General features: G+C 30.4%; 1 protein-coding gene across 2 annotated transcripts; it reads left to right on the forward strand.

Moving 5' to 3' along the window:
* Positions 1 to 5520: 5520 nt before the first annotated feature.
* On the forward strand, positions 5521 to 9935 carry LOC133830422 (uncharacterized). Of its 2 annotated transcripts, none has more exons than XM_062260400.1 (4): positions 5521 to 5676; positions 5912 to 6088; positions 6769 to 8139; positions 9471 to 9935. In XM_062260400.1, exons 1-4 carry the CDS (start codon positions 5662 to 5664, stop codon positions 9501 to 9503), a joined length of 1596 nt encoding a protein of 531 aa, XP_062116384.1. In that variant the 5' UTR covers positions 5521 to 5661; the 3' UTR covers positions 9504 to 9935. The 2 variants fall into 2 exon arrangements, with proteins under 2 accessions (XP_062116384.1, XP_062116383.1); XM_062260399.1 differs by having other exon boundaries at positions 5535 to 5676; positions 5906 to 6088.
* Positions 9936 to 12023: the final 2088 nt, after the last annotated feature.

Raw genomic sequence — 12023 nt, forward strand, 5'->3', positions numbered from 1 at the left:
TAGTAGGCAGCCATTCATATTCTATTCCCTGTTCTATAATCTGGCCATGCTCATTGATAAACTGAATACTTCTAGGAGGATTATCTGTTATCTCCATCTCCACAAGAACCCTAGCAAATTGAATTCGTGATCGCTCCCTAGTAAATTTATCTACAAGAAGCGGTTTGCCAATAGTGCTCACCAATGCACTAATACACTTGTTGCCCCAATACTGGAGTCCAAGGTCTTGTAGACGAATCCATAATGGAACTGAGTGAATGAGACGGATTGCACTGAGATCCGCTGTCCATGGCCTAATGATAACAGGTTTCCTATCAAATTGAAGCACACCATTCTCTAATACATGATCTCTCGTTGCTTCATCATTAAATTTGACCATAGTTAGCCCCATCGTCATTCTAGCAATTTGAGCAATCCCTAGATGGCCCCAAACTCTTTTAAGGAACCCTTCAAACACTGCCATTGGAGGGTTAGCTCCAAGCACCATGCATATTACTGCCGAACTCCAATTCACAGATCGAACTTTAACCTCTTCAATATCAACCTTAGCATACTTCTGCCCATTTCTAAACAATGGTTCTGTAAATTCGAGTTTCTGGTCAGAAAATGAGAGCTTACTCGTCATAAATTGTTGCCATTGATGCTGGGCCGCTAACTGAAAATCCCCTTCAGCTACCTTGTCCCCTTCATCTGCCTTATCCGCCCAAGACGCACCAGTCGGACCCATACCAATTCCATCTCCCTTAACCTCAGAACCCTGGGTGTTCATAATCAGTCAATTAGTTTCAGCGAACTTCAAATCCCCAGACCCAGGCGTATCTAGAGCTATCATCCTTTTCCTGCCCTACGATACCCACTCCCTCAGTGCCTGGAACAACCTGCACCTGTACTCAGGCGACAACAGCTCAACCTGTTCTTCGACATGAATTTCAGGCCTACGAATCGACTTCTTCTTCTTCACCATGAAAGATAACAAACCGAGACTAAGCTAATAGTTTTAGAGATATTGGCTTTTGGGATTGATATATGTTATAATTATTATTATAAATATTTTTAATTATTAAGTGCAGGTAATGTCTAATGCACGTTTGTTTAATCTTATTTAGAAAATCTATTAATAATTTTTATTATACTTTTATGATTGACTTATAAATTTTAAATAAATGAACAATATTATATTAAAAGAATGACATGAACATATTAAGAGAAAAATTAAACCAAAACATCGTCTATATTTTTTTTTTATAAAAAAATAATATGATAACCTTTCAGGTTACAAACTACCAGTATAAAACATTCATGATATTATTGAAATCACAGCTTAATGATTGAAGAAAAAACTTGTTTATTAGGTTTGTTTACACAATCATACTATTTGTACACACATGACACTTGTATATAATATATTTATAATGTTCGTTGTTATTTAATATGAATATAAATTTATATAAATTAGATTAAATAACAAAAAAAAAGGTAATATGATTTCTTTTTAAATATAAATGATAAGTTTTTTTTAATAAAAATTAATATTATGAATTATATACTAATAATAATATTTTATAATATTTGAATTTATATTAATATAATTATTAAATATATTGTATTATATATTATTATATTAATAATATTTAAATTTATATTAATATAATTATTAAATATTTAGTCTTGTATTAAATATTATTATAAAAACAATATTTTATAATATTTGAATTTATATTGATATAATTACTAATATTTATTCTACTATATTTTTTTAATTAATTTTTAAAGTATATTTCATTAAATGTTTGTAATATTTCATTAAAGTTAACAACAAAAAAAAACGTTAAAAACCAATAAAAACCGTTAAATACACTTTTTTATATAAAATAGATATCTATTATAGATGGAGTAGTTTGGGTTATTTTGTGATATCTTATTGGTAACTAGCTTTATATATATTTTAGGTATAGGGATAAGTTGCGACTTTCTTTTGTTAGATGACGTGTATAATATGTAATTACAGGAGATATTTCACAAATATTTAGAATTTTTTTTGATGATTTAGGAGGTAAAAATAAGGATTTGAATTTCATGAAAAATTTGTTGGAGGTCCTACAACTAGGTTATACATCATCGTAACTTATTAATGTTCTAAAAATACTAAAATCACCTGTAGATAATGATTAAACAATATATATATGCATAGTATGCATACAGTACTCGTCATCATGTATGTATCCTTAGATATACAAACTATTCTTAATTAAAGAGTATATATGAATTAAAAAAATTAAAGTCAAATTCTTATGCTATAAATTCTTAAAAAAAAAATAAAGAATACTTAAAATTTAGTTAGACTTATAAGTTCTATAAATTAATTAGTTGATTAAATTTAAATAAAACTCAATAATTCAATTTAAACATTTTAAATAATTTTAGTTAAGATATTCTAAAAAAATTCTCAAGGAAAATAAAAATTTGGAGTATTTGCGGCATAAATAACTAATGTTTCACATTTGTTATAGTTAAATACCTAATATTTTGTTCTACGACAAAAATAGACAATATTCAATATATGTTAAAGATAAATATCTAATATTTTTTTATTTTCCCAAAAAATAACTAAAGTTGCTAAAACATTGCTTCTCTAAGTTCCTCATTTGTTAGAGTCATTAAACATAGGATTAATTACATAAAGCACTGTATGTTTAAAAAAAGTTTGAAATATACGGTGAATACAAATAATTACATATATACGGTGCTTTCAAAAAAATATACGGAGATTAGTAAAAGGAAATAAAACAAGAATACAATTCATTAATGTATCAATTTGATCTCTAATGAGTAAAGAATAACTTTTTTTATGTCAGTATGATGAAATTTTATTTTGTCGTTTACTCATAAAAAAAAAGTAACATCATTAATTGATGTAATTTAATTATGTTGATGTGATATAATAATATTCAATCATTTTCTTTTCAATTTTTGTATTTTTATTTATTTAAAATGAATGTATTATTAATATTAAATAAATATTTATGCTGGCATAAATTATAATATTTTTAATAAATATAATCTATTTCTATACTAGTAGTTATATATTTTTTCTAATATTTGTTACTTATAATTTTTTTTACAAACATGTACTAAATTCACAAGTTAATTTTATAAATTTTTGTAACAATCATGTTAAATAAATTTTATAAATATTTATGTAAATGTTAGTTACAAAAATAAATTTTTTGATTGTGAAATTATTTTCGTAAATCGTTGTTACAAAATGTAAAATTTGTTTAAAAAAAATATTGTATTTCACCACTATATATATTCATTAGAGTGTTTTATAAATAATGAATATCTTAAATTTATATTTTTAAGTTGTATAACATAAATATGAAGGTTCCTATAATTATTTGGTACAATATTGTAACAATATGGAAAAAATATAATATTTTTATGTATATTTTGGTTATGATTTCTTAACTATAAAATATTTTCGTAAATGTTAGTTACAAAATTATATTTCTTAGTTATAAAACTAGATTTGTAAACTATTGTTACAAAAATAAAAAATTTAGTTACAAATTTATTTGAAAGTTTTATCTACAAAAAAACAAAAAAAAATCTACAATTCTATAACGGATTTTGTAAATATTATTTACAAACACGTAACAGATATTTACAAGTTTGTAACAGATATTTACTAGTTTGTAAACGTTGTTCACAAAAAATTGTATTTTACAGCTTTTATTTATGATTTTGCCACTCCGTATTTACAATTTTGCCATTCCGTGTTTTTATCCAAAAATTCCGTATTTTTGTAATGCACCGTATTTTTCAGATTTTTTTTAACTTTTAGTGCATTTTTGTAGATTTCCCTTAAACATATTGACTAAGCACACATTTGCCACTATGTAATCAATCCATTTTATAATTTCTTTTATAAAAACATTTAAAATTTTAAAAAATACATATTTTGAGGACAAAAATGCCTGAATTACGAAATTATACATATCTAATAAGTCAATACTTAACAACTCTAATAGAGGAGCTATTTACAAAAACAATATCTTAACAACTTTAAGTATTTTTGCCGCAAAGAAAAAATTAGGTATTTATCTTTAACATATATTGAACATACGGTATTTTTGTCGTAAAAAATAAAAAATTAAGTATTTAATTGTAACAAGTGTGAAACATTGTGTATTTATGACGCAAATATCCTTAAAATTAATACTTTATAACTTATAAATCAAATTTCAATAATAATAAACAATCGTTTGAATAACGAAAACAAAAATTATAATCTAAAATTTGAAGAACAAATCTAAAAGAATGAAGTATTTATACTTTGTGGCAATTAAAAAAATGAAAAAATACACATAATACTTTAAATTTAATTTTTTTTGAAAAATATGAAATCTTACAGAAGTTATAAAAGTACAAATAATAGTTTGTAAAAGTTTTATAATTGTCAGTTACAATTTTCTATTTAATCTGTAAATATTATTTTGTAACATATGGTTACAAACTTATAAACTTTGGTTATAGAAAAATTGTATTGTTACAAATTTGTAAACTTTGTTAAAAAAACAAAACTCTGAATTTACGATTATATCCCTTTGTATTTTTGTATTTTTTTGCCGATTAAGTAATTTTAGTATTTTTTTAAAAATATTTAGGGTGTGATTGGTAGTTGATTTGGAAATGATTTTAAAAATTTAAAATTTGTGGAACCTACCAAAATATTTGATTGGTAGATTGTTTTTGAAAACTATATCCTAATCAGAATTATAATTTTGTGTTATAGTTTAGAAAACAACAATTTTGCATTTTCTCTGTTTTGTGATTTTTTCTCCAAAAACTTAAAATCAAAATCAGGATTTGTTTGTTCTCTCTACTCCTATCCTTTGTATCATTGCTTGTATTTATTTATTTATTTTTGCCAATTTTTATGACTTGAGTATGTTCCCACTAGTAATAAAGTGTTTATGGAATATTTTATGACATTTATGCACAATTTAAAAATAAGTTGTGCTGGTATTTTTATAGATGACAATGCAATATTGTTATAAATTTAATCAATAATTATTATTAAATTTTAATTTATCAATATAATTAAATTTTACTTAATTAAATCTATTGATAAATCAAAATTTAATATTATACAACCTATGTATATAAAATATATAAAATTAAAATAATATTCAAATTCAGCTATTCCAATCACATATTCAGTTTATGTTATATTTTCAAATTTAATACCAATCACACATTCATTTTTTTAAAACTAAAAAACAGTTTACTGACATTGAACCAATCACATTTTCAGAAACATGAACAATTTTCTAATCACGAACCAATCATATCCTTAAGTATTTTTTGTGAATTTCCCTAAAATAAACCTTAATTGAATGCCCATAACATAAATATAAAAGAATGGTGTAATTGCAATTAATTTTTATTTTGGAAGGGTCATTTTATAAATTCTCAAAAGAGTGGCAGTATTGTAATAAAGGTAGGGAGAAAATACAGTTTGGTAATAAGGTCACGTCACAGCTTTCAGTTTCTAACAGAACCTAAAGCAAAAACATAACAAACCTCACTTCTTCTCTTTTGTCAAATTTCAAATTCTGGTCTGCAAAAAAAAGACCAGAAATTTTTGTATCAGTAAAAATGGGCGATTCCGAGGTTGGAACTTAAAATATTTTTTATTTTTGTTTAGTCATTAACCAACTCTTTTCCTTTTTTTTTTTTTTTTTTTTTTCTATTTTTGAAATGGTGAAGTGGGTTGCTTAACTGATTTTGATCTTACTCTAATGGTTGAATCTTTGATTGTTCTTGATTTTTGCGGATGTGGGTTTTGTTTGTTTGTGTTTTCATTTTTGAAGGTTTTGTTTGATTTTAGTTTTTTGTTCATTCCCAGAAATTGACGGCTTTGAAGAGGGCATATGCTGATATAATCCTCAACACGGCGAAAGAGGCTGCTGGGCGTATTTTGGCGTCTGAGAGAAAAGCTCTTCGGTATGAGAGGGAGCTCTTAACGACTAAAGAAGAGGCGCTTCAGATGCTTCTTAGGCTTAAAGGGACATTAGATTCTAAGGTATAATGGTTTTTTTCTTTTCTTTTATATTTTTCATACATGTATGGGTGACGGGTTTCCTTTACTTTTTTACTTTGGTCTAAAATGTTCTTTGTATTTGTTTAGTGATGAAGTGGTGGCTTTTGGATAGGTTTCTGCTGTGCTTTCTGAAGTGGGTTTGCTGTGAATTGTTGTTTGGTGATTTTTACTTGATTTCATTTTAGTCTCTCTTCTGCTTAAAACGTTTGTAAAATGGCTTAGACTTCTTTTTTTTTGGTCAACCTAACTTTGTGGTGAGAAAGTTTTTGTTTTTGTTCTTTAATCATTTAATTTAGAGCAAAACAAGATCATGTCTTGACGGGCTTTAAGAGCATACTATAATTTGGTAATGGTGACATTTATTTTTAAGTTTGGTTGAAGTTCACACTGAATTCTGGCCCAAAAATTGGTCCTTGATGTGTTTGCTGGTAAAAATCAACAAACCTTTCATATTATGAGGATCATTGAGCTGTAATCAGAGATTCCTTGGCAATGTTTCATCTTCTCAAGGTTTAACATATTCTCATGTTGGCATGTCTAAAATTTTTGGTTGTAACAATCCCATCTATACATGCTGAAGTAACTTAGTTAGGTTTCCTGGGTCATTTATTCAATTCTGTGAACAACTGAATTATGTACTTACTAGTTGTCTTGTATAACAGATCATCGAAGCAGATAAAGCATCTCTGAGTCAGCAGAGAAAGATTGATGAGCTCGAAGCTCAATTGCAGGAAGCTGAGGACATAGTGAGAGATCTCAGAGAAGAGTTGAGTGAAGTGCAGGCAGAATTGGAGAAGACAAAGAAAAACCAAGCACCAGCTATGGATGAGCGAAATTTAGGCGGAATTACACATGATAATGGAGTTTCTTCAAGAAATAACCAAGCACGGTCTTTGATAGAGCAAAATCTAGAGGGTGACACTACTACACACGAAAAAGGACTGTACATCCCTAATTCTATTGTTTCTCAGCCTAATTCACAACTAGAACCAGCCACAAATTCTGGCACAAGCGAAATGTTGAATGGAAGATTTGAAGGCATATGTTACAGGACAGATGATTCTCACATGGATCATTGCTACAATGATAACCCCAATTTTTCCTCCTTAGCGATGAGAAGGAAAGAGCCTGAGCTGTACAAAAACGGGTGTACTCAGAGAATTCGTGCTTCTGAAAGAAATATGTTGGATGGATATTTATCTGTTTCCAAACTAAATGATGATGCAAAAGATGGAACATTCATTGGAAGAGATGAGGAAAGCAAAAGGATACATGTAATGTGTACCTCAAAGAATGAAACTGATGCGGCACAGGAAAACCAATATGAACCCAAAGTGACCCAAATAGATTATAGTCATGTCCTAAAAGTACCCCACAAGTCGATTCGGAATAAGAGGAAAAGAGCAGCTAGATATGAAAAAACTAAAGTTCTTCAATGCAAAAATCTTCTCCATCATCAAGGTGAGGAAAATGTTCAAAAAGTGTGTCCTACACTTGATGATGAAAATCAGTTGGTTAATTCTTGTGAGAAAATGACAGGGAAAGTTCTTAAAGAGATACTTTCAGCTCCATCCCCAAAATTAAGAACTGAAATGAGTACACAGTCAGGATGTGCAAAAGCTACAGAAAGTCTTGTGGAGTTTGTTAAACCCTGTAGTCTTCAGAGGGTAACTAATGAAGATAAGGTGGCAATTAACAAATCAAACTTGACCAGAGAGGAAAGTTTATTAGCGAAATTTGAGGTTCCAGCTTGCAAAATAGATCTTAAGAAAGATAATGAATCAGAAGGTAAATTGGATGCTAAAGTATCTGACTTAGATGATGGCGTGGCAAGTCCACCTCTAAGTAGTAGGTTTCTCAAGTATACATTTCAAAGAAAGCGGAAGAGAGATGCTTTAAGCAGTCCTGAACAAAATAGTTCTTTGAAACAAAACACAGCTGAGAAACAGAATGGTTCTTCAGAGCCAGAAAACTCTAGCTTGGTAACTGAATCACCTCGGGACAGTCGACGACTGGCACAAGTTGCTCGTCAGGTTGGTACATCTTTTTAAATTTTTGTGGGTGAATGTGAATTTTTATGTCACCTGTGGTTTTTAAATGATAGTTCCATCTAGAACTAGGAAAATCTGTAGTGTTTTATAATTGTTGAATAGTCTGCAGAAAATCTTTGTTCATATATTTCAGTGCATTATGCTGTTTTTGATAATTGTTGGTTATCCTGAACTTTTGGATGCTACTAACATCATCTATATTTTCAATATGGAGAAAACTTTGAACTGATCAACAAGAAGAGTCAATTATTGATACTGAGTTGATTTTGAAAAAACTGCATTTTGCATTGACATTGAAAACTTGAGTGGTGCTTAATAAATAACTGTTCTTTCTGATGGCTTTTTAAAATCACTTTAAAAAAAGAATGTGAAGATATTTAGACCAAGCTGAAATATTCTGTTAAACACGGTTAAGAATGATAATCAAGAATGATATGAAGAAACCTACCAAAGAAGAGAAAATATGTGTTTGTGCTCTCTTTAGGTTGTAATTTATTATAAGAAACCAATTTTAGAACTTTGACATATTTGGTGGTCAGGCATCGACAGACAGATTTTGAAAAGGCTCTCTTGAAATTTTGATCTGCCTAATTGGTTGCAGACCCTATTCCAAAATGCCAAAAACTTTTCCATTTTTTTTTGCAGTTTACTCTGTTTTCTTACAGTTGTACTGTTTCTAAATTCATATCTGTTTGCATGCTTAAAAGATGCCCTGGAGTCTTAGATTCGTGGTCCAATGCATGTGCATTTGTTTGATATTATCATGGGGCACAACAGTAGAGATTTATTTCTGTCTCGATTCTTAGACTAGTTATCATTGTACTCAAATTCTTCTGTCTGCATTCTTAAAATATCTCCAAGATTTTAGATTCATGGTCCAATGCATGTGCATATCGTAATGCAACTTGGTATTAAAAAAATCATTTTATCATGGTACACAACTCAACAACAGAGGTTTATCTTGTGAAAACTGTGATGTTTGATGAATGTGATAGAAATGGAGTGAACCTATGTAAACCATGCAAAATTTCAGAGGCGTCAACTGGGAACTATAGGTTGTCATTTTAGCATACTCACATGTTTTGGTGGTTGAAAGTGATTAATCTTCTCTGATTGGAACTTGTATTAGATTTTGTAGGGAGCATAGTCTACTTTTGTTATTGTGGTTATATCCGTGTCAAGTACCGAATGTGAACTCGATGAATGATTTTTATGTTTTATGTTGAAATTCAACTGAAAAGCAGCCATGCCATGGTGATGAAATTAAAACACTTTTCCATTACTAACATGTTTCCACACATTATGTTGCACAGCTTATTTCTTTGTCAGAGAAGAAGTGGTGGTAACAAAGGCTAAGAGGACATTTCCTGATAAAACCAGACTCAAATCTCTCTACTGCGGAAGGTTTTTGGTTAGGAATAGGTAGAGGCATCGTTTAAGATGATGAGTTGTAGAGGAAGTAACTAATTTAGTATATCATTAATTACAATTATTGTATTTCAAATCTCTTTCTCAAAAGTCAATAGTCAAAACAGTGAAGTTAAATTCTATTGGGCAACTTCCATTCTTGGATAGTTTCTCTGAGTGAGTGGTATATCAATATATTGCAATATTCCCATTGTTGTATTACTTGTGGCTGTGCCTCTGGTTTAAACACAAAGTAGTTTTTCCCCTTTCGTTGACCCCACATGTTTTGGGTTGACTTTTAATTGAGTATTAGCGTGAAATCTTTGAAAAAAAAAGGTTAAAATTAGTAGCAAACATACAATATTTTTATATTCTTCTCATGTCAACAATATTTCATTTAGAGTTTTTTTTTTCAACAAATAGATCAAAAGTGGGTTATTGAATGTCCATGTTTAAAATGTTGATTGATAATTGTTTCAATTTTCTTCCTTACTCATCCATAAATATATATAAATCTGATATAGATTGATGATAATCATTTGTAAGCAATAGCCATTGGTGAAGGGAGTGTGTGTTTAGTTTTGTGCTTGAGTATCCTTGATGAAAATGTGACAACATTTAAATAAGAAGATGAGAGTTATCTTGTTAATAATTGATTTTGAGATGAAACTCATATTATACTTTATTTTTCTAAAAAAAATTATGAATTTGACATGACTATTTTTAGCTTGTGGGTTTGAGCTCTCATACCATCAAAATCTTTTAGCAGTTGATTTTTCATTCATTCATTGTTATTAAAGGCTACATATTTTTAGTTATCTTAAGCCTCTGTTTACTGGTCCTTTATTTCAGTTTTCTGTATATTCAGTTTGTAAGTTTGTTATTTAACAACTTAGTTGGATAATCTGTATTGGTTGTTACAATTAGTTGGGTTAGTTATCAGTTTGGGTTAATTAACTTCGGCTATTTATACAGCCTTGTAAACCAGTTTCATATCATCTGATTTGAATAATAAAACATTTCTCAATTCTTCAATCTCTTTCTTGTTTCTTGATATGGTATCAGAGAGGAAAGAAAGCTTTCCCGTTTGATTCTGTTTCTTCTTTTTCCGACCTGTCTTTCTTCTCTAGACACGGTTGCGCCGACCTCACCTTCCGCACTTCATTGTTCTACTTCCTCCGATCCTCCTCTTCTCGCAGTTCTTCTACTAGGTTGCGATGTCCTCCGACGATTGAGAGCGCGAAACCCAGACCCATTCGTCAATCCCGACTGCCATTGACGACCCTCAGATCTCTTCTACTCGAACCGATCCTCACATGCCAGTTCTGGGATCCAGAAGTCCTATTGAAGACCCAGCAAACCCATATTACCTCCATCACGGTGACAACCCCGGCAACACTCTTGTCTCTCAGCTTCTCACTGGGCAGGATAACTACATCACATGGAGCAGGGCTATGCAGCTGGCGATTTCAGTAAAGAACAAGCTTGGATTTCTAGACGGTTCAATTTCTAAACCTTCTCCTTCTGATTCAATTCTTTACAATGCCTGGCTAAGAAATAATAACATAGTTATATCGTGGATTTTGAACTCTGTTTCCAAAGAAATCTCATCTAGCATTCTTTATGATGAATCTGCTTCTGCAATATGGAATGACCTTAAAACTCGTTTTCATCAAAGAAATGGTCCATATATTTTCAATCTTAGGAGAGATCTCATGAACCTTAAACAAGACAACCAATCTATTAGCCTGTATTTCACTAAACTCAAAACAATTTGGGAAGAATTGAATACCTATAGACCCTCATGTACGTGCAATGGTTGTACCTGTGGTGGAGTCAAGAAACTCCAAGACCACTATCACATGGAATACATCATTTCTTTCCTTATGGGTCTCTCTGATTCATATTCCCCAATCCGTGGTCACATTCTGCTTATGGACCCTTTGCCCGAAATTAGCCGTGTTTTTCACCTAGTGACTCAAGAAGAAAATCAAAGGTCCTCAGCTTCCCTCAACAATGATTCCACACCTGCTATGGCCTTTGCATTCCACGGTGATAGACCCAATACTCAGAAAAATGACATCCAGCCCACACGCACTCATTTCCCTAAACGGAATAGACCGTTCTGTACCCACTGTAATGTCTTAGGACATACAGTTGAAAAATGTTTTAACATCCATGGATATCCTCCTGGTTATATCAAAAACAGCAAGCCTAAGGATGTTAGTACAAATCATGTTCAAGCCAGTGACGAAGGGAATTGTAACACAGATGATTGTCATACCACACTACCCCAGTTGACAACCTTGCAGTATCAACAGCTCCTCAATTTACTTGCCTCCCAACAATCTGGTATGACATCTTCAGAACCTAGCACCTCGACAGGTAATGCAGGTATCGTTCTATCTCACTTTTCTAATTTTCCTTTCACTGATTCTTGGATCATTGACTCTGGCGCA

Source organism: Humulus lupulus, chromosome 4 (genome assembly GCF_963169125.1).
Source record: "Humulus lupulus chromosome 4, drHumLupu1.1, whole genome shotgun sequence".
Taxonomy (NCBI): Eukaryota; Viridiplantae; Streptophyta; class Magnoliopsida; order Rosales; family Cannabaceae; genus Humulus; species Humulus lupulus.